At 47.6% G+C, this 16,431-nt stretch overlaps 1 protein-coding gene across 2 annotated transcripts in view; it reads right to left on the bottom strand.

The window, feature by feature from the left end:
- Window positions 1-16,431, bottom strand: part of LOC149278144 (serine/threonine-protein kinase MRCK alpha-like) — an 81,094-nt gene that overhangs the window by 49,487 nt on the left and 15,176 nt on the right. For both annotated transcript variants that reach the window (XM_089502295.1, XM_089502294.1), the window contains exons 2-3: window positions 8,487-8,578; window positions 6,395-6,478 (exon numbers count right to left, since the gene is read on the bottom strand). In XM_089502295.1, coding sequence (XP_089358421.1) covers window positions 6,395-6,478; window positions 8,487-8,578 — 176 coding nt within the window. The remainder of the gene's footprint in view (window positions 1-6,394; window positions 6,479-8,486; window positions 8,579-16,431) is intronic.

The raw sequence follows: 16,431 nt of genomic DNA on the forward strand, positions 1-16,431 counted from the left end.
ATCACTCCCATCACTCCTGTGTGCGTTCACTGATCCGAGTTTAAGTTTAAAAGGTTAATTGATGGTTAGAAAACCTCTTTGTAATTATGTTACATCCAGGAATTCCCTTATTTTTCATGGAAACAGCGAAGTGACCCCAAACTTTTGAACATTATTTTTGGTAACGATATAAACTCTCCCTTTTAATTATATTTCCACATCATTTCTATTTAATGTCATTCTAGGTATTTATCATCCCCAGTGTCCCGATAAAATCCCCACCAGCGAAGTTACTTGATGGAGTTAAAATCAGTGATCCGGAACGTCATAAAAATTCTCGGTTTATCCGTTTATTTCTGACGACGCTTCCTTTATGACCAACGCGTTTCTCTATCATTCCATCCGCCTGTTTACCTACAACCTCCAAACGAGCTCAGACTGACTGCGTGACCCCGAGAATCGGCCCCTTCACCCTGAGCTTGGGGCAAAAACCCGGAGAGTTCCCAGATCCCCGTACGGTCATAAAAATAAAGCATTATATCTGAAGGATCCGCTCGGCCGGCTCGTGAGACTCCGCGGCGGCCAAGAGGAGGTAAGTCGCCGCCGGCAACGAGATCAGAAACAACCTCAGTCCCCACGGCGAGGAGAAGGAAGACCCTGTGAATGCTGTATACAGCCCCCGGGGCACAAGGAAGGTCACCATAACTCACATTTCCAGATTCATTTTGGGAACGGCATCCATTAAAATACCTCTGGAAATAGACGTTCTTCATCCTGCTGTTGCCATGGTGACGTTTGTTTACTAAATATTTATTCCCAAGGGGAGGAAAACCAAATATAATCTGGTTTGCGGAGGAAAAAGCCTCGTATGGCGTCTTTTCTGCATCCTTCAGGCAAGTGTTAAAAAAAGGAATGGGAAGATATTAACCGCTTCCCTGCCACGCGGCTCAAAAACGGAGAGACTTTAACTCAGTCAATGACAACGAATGTAAATGCTGCCTCCCCTTCCTTTGCTCTCATCTGACCCCAGTCTGCTCGACAAATACCCCAACTCCATATCACACAGATGGACTATCTAAGTAAAGAAAGTCTATGGAGGAACGGACTTCATTAGCATTGCCATAAAGCATCAGCTCAGTGTGGTGTTTGAGCCGGGAAAGTCACCCAAAATATCACATGACTGACAGCGACGGCGGCTCCAGGTCTGCAGATAAAGGGCGTTTATTGGAAAAAAATTATCATATTTATCGGCGTACAAGACGCACTAAAATAAGAAGCGGAAACCCTACTTGCATGTTATACGCCGATAAATCCTAGACCTGGATAGTTTGCAGCCGCGTCTCCCTCTCTTCCGGTGCAGACGGGGGTTCGTGTTATACCCCGGGGCATGGTATACGCCGATAAATAAATATATAAAACCAGGTTTTTGTCACCAACCAACATTACTGTATACAGCGCTGGGGGGTTATATTACTGTATACAGCGCTGGGGGGTTATATTACTGTATACAGCGCTGGGGGTTATATTACTGTATACAGCACTGGGGGTTATATTACTGTATACAGCACTGGGGGGGTTATATTACTGTATACATCGCTGGGGGTTATTACTGTATACAGTGCTGGGGGTTATATTACTGTATACAGCGCTGGGGGGGTTATTACTGTATACAGCGCTGGGGGGTATTACTGTATACAGCACTGGGGGTTATATTACTGTATACATCGCTGGGGGTTATTACTGTATACAGCGCTGGGGGTTATATTACTGTATACAGCGCTGGGGGTTATTACTGTATACAGTGCTGGGGGTTATATTACTGTATACAGCGCTGGGGGTTATATTACTGTATACAGCGCTGGGGGGGTTATTACTGTATACAGCGCTGGGGGTTATTACTGTATACAGTGCTGGGGGTTATTACTGTATACAGTGCTGGGGGTTATTACTGTATACAGCGCTGGGGGGGTTATTATTGTATACAGCGCTGGGGGTTATTACTGTATACAGTGCTGGGGGTTATTACTGTATACAGTGCTGGGGGTTATTACTGTATACAGCGCTGGGGGGGTTATTACTGTATACAGCGCTGGGGGTTATTACTGTATACAGTGCTGGGGGTTATTACTGTATACAGCGCTGGGGGGGTTATTATTGTTATTACTATTAAAGTTAATGGAAATATTAACTGAATGATCTGTGAATAGATTATTTTATTCCGACACCAAAAGTATTGCGCTTGCTGTTGATGATAGATCAGGTATTATTATATACTGCGATTCTTTCCATTCATTCTGAAGCCAAGAGCCTTTTTTCTGCTAACGGGAAAAAAAAAACCATTTCAAAACCTCTGACTAAATTTCCTAAAACCGCAAAAAATGAAGGAATGCACAAATTTCAGCAGCCGGCATTATATGCGGCTTCCCGAGCTACGGTGGCAGCGGCGTCCTTCTAGGGGTCGGCTCTGGGCAATGCATTTGAAGGGTTAAACCCAAAGCGTTTGCCCCTTTCCCCGGGGTCAGCTTCTATTGCGTTTGGCTACAAAGGATCGGCGGCAGGGTTTTCCCAGTTGCTCGCCCCCCCCCCCCCACGGGCGTATCGTGGAAAGTCTTCCCGTATAGCGTTACACATCAGAGCGTGACCTTCAGCATGCGCACCCAAAAGAGACGGTCCCCGGCCGGGAACGGAGAGCCGGCGACAGAACCCCCCCCCCCTTACATCAGCAAAAGAGCGCCACGGAAAATTTAAAGGGACCCCCGCAGCTGCATTAAGGTGCCTATGACGGCCGGAGGGTCCCTTTAAACTTTACTTGTTCCGGCTGCCGGGAGGCAGAAATATCGTTTTCTTACACGTGAGATTATTGTGATTGCGCAAACTTTACTTTTCAAACGTTTTCTAATTAAAAAAAAAACAATTTTTGCCGAAATAAATAAAACTTTAGGAATAAACTTTAAATGGACCCTCCAGCCGTCATATGCACCTTCATGCTGCTGCAAGGTCCCTTTACATTTTATTTTGCAAATGTATGGGGGGGGGTAGGCATTTACCCCTTTTGCCCACCTATTTTTGCGTGCAGGGTCTGCAGCGAGCCCTCTCATCGATATCAGAAGGATCTTGGGACCATGGAGGAGGAGAAGGACACAGATAATCTAACACGATAAATAAAGTCTCGTCGCATTTACTTATTCCGAGTATGAGGTCATAGCCCGTGTGAACGCCGGATGCCTTCCTGTCTGTCATACTGACACCCGGTGATGTCACTCAAAACCCCGATACATTCTAACAACAGAAAGAAAAACCCATTCATTGCACTCATTTACTATAAAATTACATTTAAAGGGACCCGATGTCAGCACTTCATGGTGCAAAACTGTGATATTCATTAACCTATGAAGTGCCAGCAGAAGGAAGAAGGAGAAGAAGAGTTCCTCTTATAATCATGAAACACTTTAAACGTCTGTGTGGTTTAACACTTTCACTTCCAGAGGGTTGAGTAAAGCAATAAGACACTCTACGTCTATGCAGTTTAACTCTTGGATCTCTATAAAGGCGAGGCACCCGTCTCTCTAGAGTTAATCCAGGCATGGAGGGGCCAGATTGGGATGAAGAGTAGTCCTGGCAATAAATAATAATAATAATATCCAGCTGGGCCACCCACTGTAGCCCCTCGATCTGCCACTTGAGTTTGGGGTGCTATATGATTAGTGGCCCACCGGGCACTTTCCCGGTGTGTCAGACGGCCAGTCCGGGCCGACGTGTACAAACCGCAATCCTTAACCTTAATCATAGCCTCCGCATGGAGTAGCTGGAACGATCTCTGGCCCCTTTTGAAGATACTGGGGGTAGTTAAATGACTCCTATGGAATATTTGCCACGTGCGCTGCTCCCAGGTTTAAACGCACGCAGCTAAGAGGTGGAGTCACGGTGCGCCCCGCGGGGGCAGCTTCTATCCCGTTCTTCCAATCGGGTGAGAGGGTGTGTGCGGGGAGGCTCCGCCCTTTCGCGGAAGTACCTGGATAACGGAGCTGATACCGGGGAGGAGCGGTCGAAGAAAGAAGACAAAAGAGGCCTCTGGAGAAGTGGAGCTGCGGGAAAGAAGATGGGGATAGGAGAGGAAGCCAAGGATTGACAAAGAGTGTGAGTGAGACAGAGTGTGAGCGTGAGCGAGAGTGTGACAGCGACAAAAGCAAAAGTAGTGGTTTTTAATTTTTCCCAATAGGCTTGTATATTATTATATTTCTGTTTTCTTTCATTGAGATCTCGCGTTTGGGGGGGGGGTCATCTTATAATCGAACGGATACGGTAAGTTCTAATGAACGGACGGGGAGTTAGATACGCGTTACTAAAAGGTCTCGGCACGAAGCCGATAATCAGCGATCGCTGCGCCTAAACCCGTAATCTGATTGGGAAGCAGGCGCCACGAGACGGGAAAGGGGCAGCTCGGCCTAAACATCAACTGCTATTAAATAAAAGAAGACACATTTACCGGCTATTCCTGCCTCTTCTAAACCAAACCGGTTCCGGCCGACACATTTATACTCTGCTGGACGCATCATACAGGACAGTGCCGCGGAACATGGAATTACATTAATTAAGACCCGGAGTTAATTCCCTTTAAACACAGAGACATTTTACAAGATGACGGGTGGGGGGGGGAAAGGTGGGGCGGAGTGGATGCTTGAAGTGGGATTACTGGGTTACCCCACGCGATTTTACACCCAGCGGGACTGCGGAGCGTTTCCCAGGATAAGGGCAGCGGCTGCAGGATGTGGGGGATCAAAGGTGCTGACCTTATTCTGGGAATTGGAATACAGTGCCATAACCTAGAGACCCCCCAACCCAGACAATACCCCAGCAGAAACCCCCCAACCCAGACATTATCCCAGCAGAGACCACCCAACCCAGACAATACCCCAGAGACCTCCCCAACCCAGACAATACCCCAGCAGAGACCTCCCCAACCCAGACAATACCCCAACAGAGACCCCCAACCCAGACAATACCCAAGCAGAGACCCCCCAACCCAGACAATACCCCAGCAGAGACCCCCAACCCAGACAATACCCCAGCAGAGACTCCCCAACCCCGAAGTCATTACTGGGATACTGGAACGTTACTCCACTACAACCGGCCAGCTCAGCTCTTCTTGGGCATTATTCAGATCCAGCTCAGCCCAATTTGCAGAAGCTCACTGGTGTTGGTCCTTAAATATATAGCATGTGTATGTGTGTGTGTGTGTATGTATGTGTGTGTGTGTAGGAATGTGTGTATGTATTTGTGTGTATGTATGTATATGTGTGTGTGTGTGTGTGAATATGTATGTGTGTGTATATGTGTATGTATGTAGGAATGTGTGTATGTATTTGTGTGTATGTATGTATATGTGTGTGTGTGTGTGTGAATATGTATGTGTGTGTATATGTGTATGTATGTAGGAATGTGTGTATGTATGTATATGTGTGTGTGTATGTATATGTGTTGTAACAAGGTGCGGGGTGTTGTCGTGGAAGGGGTATACATTCCCCCTCGATTTTGCAGGGTTTTTTACGACATATAGGGCAGGCTGGTGCTCCACCCCGCAGTTTCCATGCACCTGGACTGACACGGGTTCCAGGCCGGGAGGTTAAGCTGACTCCAATGCACCGGCCAGCTGCAGGTAATTAGCTGCACCGACTGCAATAAAGCCTGACCTGTTGGGCAGAGGGGGAGAGAGAGTTTGTTTGGAAGCAGCACTTGTTTGGCTTTGCACAAAAGAGACCATCAAAGAGGTTGGTGGGATTACGTTTTGTTTAGTTTAGACCCTTAGTAGTGAGGGAGTTATATGTGAGTAAGCGCTCAGACGAGCTGGGCTTTTGTTTGTAGGGGATTTGTGTTCTATGTAATCCTGTATATAGCTGCATGCGTGGACTACAAATAAATCGTGGGTGATTACCTGAGATGTGGCGTTAATACCCTAGAGGACCGTGCTGTTTGGTACCCTGTGTGGGTGCAGGATCACAATGTGTATATGTGTGTGAATGTGTGTGTGTATGTTTGTATATATATATGTGTGTGTATGTGTATGTTTGTATATGTGTGTTTGTGTATATATGTATGTTTGTGAATGTGTGTGTGTATGTTTGTGTATATATATGTTTGTGTATATATATGTGTGTGTGTGTATGTTTGTGTATATATGTGTGTGTGTGTATGTTTGTGTATATATATGTGTGTTTTGTGTATGTGTGTGTGTATATATATTTATATATAGTGATGGGAGTTGAAATCTCAGTAATCTCCGCAGTTATAACACTAAATCCACGAGACAATCACTGGACGGAATTTCCACAGAACTCTTCACTTTACGTCTTGCCGTTTTCTTGTTATTTTGGGTTTTAGGTACATTTTGCCGTTTTCTTGTTATTTCGGGACTCACCTCCGCCCTCTTCAGCATTTCCCATTTATTCAGGATTTTCATCGCAAACACCTTATCTGTATTTTTCAACTTCACAACCGCAACCTGCGACAACGAAAAAAGATGAAGGGGTTAAACTCTTCCGGAGGATAACGAGTCTCTGACATGCAAAGTATGGGATGTTCCGCTGCATCTGACGAGAACTCTATCAATGTTCTGACTGACTTGTGTCACTTCTGCTGGCTGGCCGTTCCATGTACCTACTGCCCCTGCTGTGACATTAAAAATCAAATCCAAATTTCAACCTACTGTCCCATAAACTGGGTGAAGGAAAATCTATTTCTGCCTGGAACCTAATTTTTACAATCATTTTTTAAATCGTAGTATAACATAAAATGATGTCACGGCAGAATACAGGTGTCGCTATTTACTGCCCGATTATTCCTCCCGGGGCTCGCAACGGAAAAAATTAAACCCTGATCCGGGCGCTTTCCTGATCACGCTCTCAGTGACCGGACGACAAAGCGCTTTCTGCATTTATCGTTACGGGATGTCCTGACTGTCCTGTAAAGACACGTGGAAGACTGCACCTATCAATACTAGCCGAGCGGCCTTACTCCCGGCCATCACACTCACTTAATGATAGCTCTGCGGTCCCTTTAATTAGATTTCCAAGGGGGTCTAATGAGACCCCCGTCCGCACGCACAGAAAGTGACTGATTTCAATGACAGCACTGCCTTCCTGATGCTTAGTGAGTGCCTAGAATCCTCTGACCAGGGGGGGTGGTACTAAATCCCAGCAGGATATAAATTCTAACGACCCAAAATAAATCAAACCAGAACTTTTAAGGATATTATTATTATTTGCGGCGTTGTGTGTTTGCTCCGCTCTACCTGTTGGGATTATTAAGATTTTAATAAAATTAGAATTTAAATTGTTTTTGGGTCATTAGAATAAAATAGGGCTTTTTTTTCCCTTAAAATTAATTTTTGGCCACCAAAGACCTGTGAGGATCATTCGCCTTTCATTTCTTTATTATCGGGTGATTTAGTATTTATGGGGAGGAAATACACAGCTGGTTATTGTGGTCTGGCTCTGTTTTGGTATGATTTTTGATATCTAGTTTTACCCGATGACCGCGAGATTTCAGTCATTAATTTACCCAAAACAATGCGTATTGTGGTTTGTAGTAATAGCTTTTTGTAATGCTTCAGGTATCGCAGAGAGGAAGGCTCTCCCCCATCACACGCATGTAATATGACAGCTGGGAGGGCCCTTTACATTTTTGTGCGCTCCCCCCTTGCAAATGCGATTGTACAACCCCCCCCCCCATATATGTTGCCTCTCTACCCCTCCCCCGGTCATTATCTTGCACACAAATCTCCCTCATCATCTCCGGTACCCGGCCAGCGACAGTTCCATGGGGGGCCCCATCCTACCAACGGGGGGCCCCATCCTGCCACTGATTGGCTGCTTTAAGGGAGGCAAGTTTACCCCCCCCAAAGGTTAAAGGGGGCTCTACCAGATATTGATGTATATTCGGCCCCTGTCTGGTCTGCCTGTTTTCTGTAAAGACTCAAAACCTTAATCAGTCGTTGGTCTCGTCTTAGATTCAGGAGCCGTATGCCTGTCCCATGCATGTTTATATTCCCTCACTGTATTACCCTCTACCACTTCTGCTGGGAGGCTGCTCCACTTATCTACCATATCAGTAAAACTTCCTTACATTCCATGTAAGCTTCTGACCTTCTACTTTTAGATTATGGCCTTGCTTGTCCAATGTCAAGCTAAAACAGAAATATATATATATATATAACGCTTCTTATGATGTCATATCATATCAGCCTGTCAGTGCCCTTCTCTTGTGTCACATGATCACAGCCTAGATTTAGGCGGTCCCTGAGAAAATATGAATGTGGGAAGGAATGAAAGGATTTCGGCCTTATTTCTGGGTGCTTCCATTTCATGCTATTTTTAGAATGTATCTATTTAACGCAACAGGGGCACTTTTAACCTTTTACATGCCGGAGGGGGGAGAAATAACCCCCCCCGGGGTGCTGTTCAGGTTTTGGATCCGCTGTTAATGTGACGAGACGGCAAAGACCTCCTCACCTCGCCGAACGCTCCTCTCCCGATCACTTTCAAAATCTCAAAGTCTTCTTTATGAAGCCGCAGCTGCTTCACCTTCACGGCAAACGACTTGGCTGCAGAGAAAAACGACATAAATCACTGAAACCGCCGTAGACACATTATCCTACACCGTGCACACGCACACGTACATACACACGCACACGTACATGCACACGCACACGCACACGCACACGTACATACACACGTACATACATACACACGTACATACACACGCACATACACACGCACACACACGTACATGCACACGCACACACACGTACATGCACACGTACATGCACACGCACACGTACACGCACACGCACACGCACACGTACATACACACGCACACACACGCACATACACACGTACATACACACGCACGCACACGTACATACACACGCACGCACACGTACATGCACACGCACACACACGTACATGCACACGCACACGTACATGCACACGCACACGTACATGCACACGCACACGTACATACACACGCACACGTACACATACACACACACTCCGCGCACACGTACATACGCACACACGCACACATACACATACATACACATACATACATATACATACACACACTCCGCGCGCGGGCTGCAGATCACGCAATAAGAAACCCATAAACTCTCCAGCGGCCGCGCGTGGAGCGCAGTGCGGTGAAGCAATCAGGACGGTCCCTCAAAACAGACGGCCAGCGACCCCAAACACAGAAGAGACCGCGGGACGGTTCCGGATACACGGAATAAACCCGATACCGGGAACGTCTCCCCGGAGAATAACAACACGCCAAAGATTGGAGCGGCCGCTGGGAGACGGACCCCGAACGGGAGCATACAATGTACGGACTGTACGAAGCGCCGAGTATATTGTTGGTGCCACATAAATAAAAGATATTAATAATATATTCATAATTATAATAATATAATAATATATTCATAATAATCATCATCGGTAATAACTCCGAACTATATGTTTGGGGCAGCGGCTCATTAAACACACGGATGATTGGGAAAGAATGCAAAGGAATAAAGAGAATAAAAGATTCCCGATACGAAGAGGACCAAGAAACACTAAGAGATAGACTCATTACAGCGTGTGGACGGACGGACGGACGGACACTGTATAGATAGACGGATAGATACTGTAAAGATAGATAGATGGCCTTTTAAGACACAGCCATAAACACACGCCCCAAGTGTCTTGGTTTTCACGAGACAGTCCCTATTTGGACAGCTGAAATGTTGAGCGAAGTATAACTCTTACAATTAGAGAAGTGGAATTTCCGGCTTCAACGGAGAGCGGTGAGGGCCGTAAAGCTCCGGAACGTTACATTCCGTTATGGGATGGATTTCCACGGAACGTTTTCGTTTATTTTGCGGTGGATTCTGGAATTAATCAGACTTCGGTTCAAAGAGACACGGAAAGCGGGCTTTCTGATCCCCGTCTATTTCATCCCAAGAAGAAAACATTCTTTGGCCAGAAATCCCGCTTCCAGAATTCCTGCCGTCGGATTTATTTATTTTACTCATCATCGCATTTTAAATAGAGTTTAAATATCCCTGAAACGGTAAAAAATGACTGCTGCGTTGTGGGGCTTCCACGTTTCCGCGGCCCCTCGGCCCGCGCTGATTTACGGATATTTCGTGCCGGGCGGTAATCACAGAGGTCCTGGCATTTCCTGACGCCGTGAACCCGGCGCGGGTCCGCTAAACGCAGCTCCAGCAAACAGCGGATGAACGGGCCAGAGGCCAGCGGGTCCGGCCTACACCCAATCCCACAGGCATGCAGACCAAAACGCTTCGTCCGTGGGAGGGAAAAAGGGCCAGCGCTTCATTTTACATGTTAAAAACGGCACAAAAAATAATAATAAAAAAGTTCCTATAGAAACTTAGAACCTGTCGGCAGATCGGCCCCATTCGGCCCCCGTCTAGTCTCCCGCTGTAAAGACTCAAACATTAATCAGTCTTTGGTCTCGTCTTAGATTCAGGAGCCGTATGTCTATCCCATACATGTTCAATACCCTCACTGTATTACCCTCTACCACTTCTGCTGGGAGGCTGCTCTACTTTTTACTTCCAAGGTTAATACTCACTGGTAATCTGGCCATGTTTGCTAAATAAGTGCTGCAGATCTGGATTCGTGTCTGTAAATGATTATTATTGGCCCACCTTACGGGTATTTTACGAAAGCTGCAATGCACCACAATACTGCGCATGCAGAGCCAGCTGAGGATGATGGGAGCTGTAGTCGGTGGTAAAAGGTGCACTAGGGCTGCCTATGGATACTCTAGAAGACTCTGCGGTGAAAGCCTCGGCGTGACAGGCTCACGTTTACTTTAACGGCCGGAGTTTCCATAAACAGTCGGCTGTCACATAAAGCGGGGTTTGCTTTCCAGCCCGGATCCCCTCGCCGAAGGCGGCTCGTAATCTTTACGACCACGAGAGCGCTTCGTGCCCTCCTCGGCTGAGGAACAGATCCGTCTCAGGGGCAACTTCTATGCTCGGGAGGCAGAGCGTCACTGTGCATGCGCAATATGCAGCCCCAGACACTGGAGAACGAAATCGGGACCGCTGCTGAGCGGCACCTCTGCCCCGAAAAGCAGGAAAGAGGTAGAGCTCAGCGGGACAGAGCGGCAGAACTGGGACTGATCAGCACAAAGCGGGACAGTTGGGAGGCATGTGCAGACTGGAGTTGACTGCTGCAACCTCCGCACACATACCCCGCAGTGCGCGAGACCCCAACCCAATAATCCAGAGCCCCCCATCATCACAGTGACAGCGGGCCAGACCGAGTATAACGAGGCCGCGCCGGCTCTTTAAGGCCAGTGGCCGCCAGACTTTTATGCTCACATAGCCACGTATGTATAGTATGCACGCTGCGGCACATGATCTGCCGCCGGGGTGCGTATGGAGCGATGTCGGCCAGTGGCCTAAAGAGCATGTGCCCCGTGTGCCAGATGGCCAGTGGCGTCCTCTCTGCGTGATGATTCGTTACAGGGTCCGTACGCCAAGGGCCCCCAAGTCAACGCCACATACAGATCCTGCCTCACGGACAAGACAAGTTTTGAGTCTTTACAGCAGGAGAAACGGGCGACTAGACGGGGGCCGAATGGGGCCGATCAGCCGGCGGATTCTAGGTTTCGATGAAATTCAGCAAAAAATTTTATAAATTAAAATAATAAAACAGCTGACCTTAAACTACCAGATCTATCATCTCCCTGCTTGATGTGAAATCACGGCTGCGGGGATCACGCTGGGATTATCCTTCTGACTGAACGCCGTGCCGCAGGCCACATGGCACAGATCCCTAGCCCGCCAGGTGCCAGTGAATTCCAGCTCCCATTGGCAATGAAAGAAGCTGCAGCTTGATCCACAATTCGATCTCTCGAGGACTCTGGATTAACTATTTCAATAAACCGGACACGCGTTTTCTAAGAAGCCCCCCCATCTGCCTGATACATTGCCCAGTAACACCCCATTTACCCCACACCTGGGGTAGCCTTCTGATTTACTCTTCCAGCCCCCCTACCCCCCGCCTCAGTCAATAAACCAACACATGGACAACGAGGGTCTCGTTAAACGGCGACCATCGCTGGGAATTCCCTTTGAGACGCTCTATAGCAGTCATTCCCCGCATTACAGGAATACCAGCCGTACCCCCCCCCTCCGACCCGCCGGGACCCCGAGAGTAAATATAACACGGCTGATAAGCGGTATGAAGCCCACCGAGCCCACCCTTAGCTCAGGGTAATTTCACTTAAATTTTGATACATTGTCTCAATAAAAGAAATGTATCGCCCGTTCTACATCCCCCCCCCCAGCAACTAATGCTTGGGTTTCACTCTAAGGAGAGCGACGTACATACCTCCCAATCGTCTCGCTTCTTCCCAGGGCAGTCCCGATTACACACATACACATTTGGGGACACATAAATTCAAAGACAATGTTTAAAAACCTTTCTGCAACTCAAGATCGTAGGCTACACCAAGACTGGCCAGGCGGCAGCTTTTATTCCTCCCCATTATGCCCAGTGTGTGGTAGGTGATAGGTTGGCTGAGCATCATGGGAGTAGTAACAGCAAGAGAGCTAGAGCTTCATAGTTCCCTCCACCTGTAGCCAGGTTGTCCACGTATCGTGGCAGTTGCAGTCCATCTGGAAAGTTATAGGTTAAAACGAACGTGTAAAACGCAGCCGATAAAAAGGTTTATTTCCCCAAATCTGCCAGCATTCCAAACTTTATTCCCAGTAATGCCAAACCCTTCCAGGAATACCTCCTTAATCATGTAAAACGTCTCATTCACACAAAAATAGGTTGTTGCCATAGACACGGAAAACACTTCTTTAAAAGTTTCTGTGTTGGTTCTTTGTGATAAAATCTTTGGGGGACAGATCTTAGCATGTTAGAGCATGTAATTATTATGTCATATCATTGGAACAGCACCTTTCATTTTATATACACACTACCATTCGAAAGTTTGGGGTCACTTAGAAACTTTTTTATGAAAGAAAAGCAGATTTTGCCCATTGAAATAACATGAAATGGATGAGAAATCCAGCGCAGACGGGGTTAATGCTGTAAATGACTATTGTAGCTGGGAACGGCAGATTTTAATTGGAATCTCTTCATAGGCGTACAGAGGCCCTTTATCACTCCCATCACTCCTGTGTTCCAATGGCCCTTTATCACTCCCATCACTCCTGTGTTCCAATGGCCCTTTATCACTCCCATCACTCCCGTGTTCCAATGGCCCTTTATCACTCCCATCACTCCCGTGTTCCAATGGCCCTTTATCACTCCCATCACTCCCGTGTTCCAATGGCCCTTTATCACTCCCATCACTCCCGTGTTCCAACGGCCCTTTATCACTCCCATCACTCCTGTGTTCCAATGGCCCATTATCACTCCCATCACTCCTGTGTTTCAATGGCAGGTTGTGCTCGCTGATCCGAATTTACGTTTAAAAGGCTCATTTATGGTTAGAAAACCTTTTGTAATTATGTTACAGCCAGAAGTCTCCTTGTTTTCCATGGAAACAGCTCAGTGACCCCAAATGTTTGTCAGGTGGTGTATTTTTACCAGTATTTATATAGAATTAAAGTTGCTGTTACCACTCAATGCTCCATTTGGCTCGTGGATGTTGGTGTCTTGTGGATAAGTACATTAAGTGTTTTAATGTTTGCTTGGCCCGGGGCACAGATCACACAGACACATCCTGCTGTCAGACCCTCCATTGGGCTCGAAGTGCTGACCTAATTAAGATACACATGTTCAGGGTCAGAGCCTGTAGCTGCTGCCCCTCCAATAGAAGTTATGGTCCAGCTGAGGTCATCGGTATAGAGTTTTCCAGGGCACATATAACTTTTTTTTAATGACTTTGGATGTTGTCTTAATTAGCTAATAAATCCATAGTTAATTCATCTATACATCAGTCAGGGCCTGCTCAGCCCTTCCTACAGAAGCAGCTCACCGGGACCGACCCTGAATGTGAAGTTAAGAGGGTGAAACGTTTCATCGCGCCTCAATTCAACTCATCAAACGTACTGCTTAGTGAATCAATCCCCCCGAGGACAATCCTCCTAATGATACAGTGACGGAATCTTGCATCATTATCTCCAGTGAATACGTGGTCTGTATATACAAGCGATGACATCACACAGCGAGCGCGGGCACGGTCCAGTCAGCAGGGACACTTGGTTGTTATGGCGATAAGGCCACTTTTGAAACTTTGCATCAGGATCCCTTTTAATAATCTTTCTAAAACGGAACTCATCTTCCCTCCCTCCATCTCCACTCCACTCCCTGAATTCTCTATCACCATTAACAACACGACTATCTCTCCTACTAACCAGGCCCGATGCCTTGGGGTCATCCTTGACTCAAACCTCTCCTTCATCCCTCACATTCAGTCCCTCGCCAGATCCTGCCGCTTGCACCTAAAAAACATCTCTCGTATCCGCCCATTCCTCACCCAAGAATCCACAAAAACCCTGGTTCATTCCCTTATCATTTCCCGTCTTGACTACTGCAACACTCTTCTGGTTGGCACTCCACTGTCTCGACTCTCTCCTCTACAGTCTGTCCTAAATGCCGCTGCTAGGCTCATCTTCCTTGCACGTCGCTCCTCTTCTGCTTCCCCCCTCTGTGAAACCCCCCACTGGCTCCCAATTACCTTTAGAATTAAATTTAAGATCCTGGTACTGACATATAAGGCCATCCATAATACTGCTCCCCAATAATACCCCCCATAACACTGCTCCCCAATAATACCCCTCATAACACTGCTCCCCAATAATACCCCCCATAACACTGCTCCCCAATAATACCCCCCATAATACTGCTCCCCAATAATACCCCCCATAACACTGCTCCCCAATAATACCCCCCATAACACTGCTCCCCAATAATACCCCTCATAATACTGCTCCCCAATACCCCCATAACACTGCTCCCCAATAATACCCCTCATAACACTGCTCCCCAATATTACCCCCCATAATACTGCTCCCCAATATTACCCCCCATAATACTGCTCCCCAATAATACCCCCCATAATACTGCTCCCCCATAACACTGCCAGCCCTCCGCAACACTGCTCCTCCGTACATTTCTGACCTCATTAGCAAATACTCTCCTACTCGATCCCTACGTTCCTCCCATGGGCTAAGGCTCTCCTCCTCACTCATCACCTCTTCCTTTTCCCGTCTACAAGATTTCACTCGAGCTGCCCCCATATCTCTGGAATCTTCTCCCAAGGAACCTTCAGCTTCTCCCTCCCTCCCAACATTCAAGAAACATCTAAAAACCCACTTCTTCAGAGAAGCCACAACCATCTTAGCTGCTAGAACATCCTTGTCATCGATACGACCCCCACACTACCTCTCACCCCGTCACTGATACCCCCCACAATACCTCTCACCCGTCACTGATACCCCCCCACAATACCTCTCACCCGTCACTGATACCCCCCCACAATACCTCTCACCCGTCACTGATACCCCCCCACAATACCTCTCACCCGTCACTGATACCCCCCCACAATACCTCTCACCCGTCACTGATACCCCCCCACAATACCTCTCACCCGTCACTGATACCCCCCCACAATACCTCTCACCCCGTCACTGATACCCCCCACAATACCTCTCACCCGTCACTGATACCCCCCCACAATACCTCTCACCCGTCACTGATACCCCCCACAATACCTCTCACCCGTCACTGATCCCCCCCGCACTACCTCTCACCCGTCACTGATACCCCCCGCACTACCTCTCACCCGTCACTGATACCCCCCACACTACCTCTCACCTGTCACTGATACCCCCCCACACTACCTCTCACCCGTCACTGATACACCCCACACTACCTCTCACCCGTCACTGATACCCCCCCCACACTACCTCTCACCCGTCACTGATACCCCCCGCACTACCTCTCACCCGTCACTGATACCCCCCGCACTACCTCTCACCCCGTCACTGATACCCCCCACAATACCTCTCACCCCTTCTCTGTGCCTTATACCCCCACACTACCTCTCACCCGTCACTGATACCCCCCCACACTACCTCTCACCCCTTCTCTGTGCCTTATGTTTGTCACCCCATTTCCCTCTAGATTGTAAGCTTGTGAGCCGAGCCTCTCCACCTAATGTATCGGTTTGTCTCAGTCTGTCAATTCTTGTCTTGTCAGACCCCTTGAGTATATCTGTATTGTATTAAGCGCTGCGTAGACTGTTGGCGCCATATAAATAAAAGATAATAATAATAATAATAATAATAATAAGCGTCTCGGTCTGTGTTTAACCCCCTCCCGTCGGGGTGTTTTTTCAGTTGGATGTGTAAGGTGACGGCCCCGGCAGCTGTAAGGATGACGGCGCTCTGTGTGGCAGCATGTGTTGCGGTGGCTTCCTGGT

This window comes from Sceloporus occidentalis, unplaced genomic scaffold (assembly GCF_023333645.1).
Source record: "Sceloporus occidentalis isolate IW3139 unplaced genomic scaffold, rSceOcc1.0.p SCAF_199, whole genome shotgun sequence".
Lineage (NCBI taxonomy): Eukaryota > Metazoa > Chordata > Lepidosauria > Squamata > Phrynosomatidae > Sceloporus > Sceloporus occidentalis.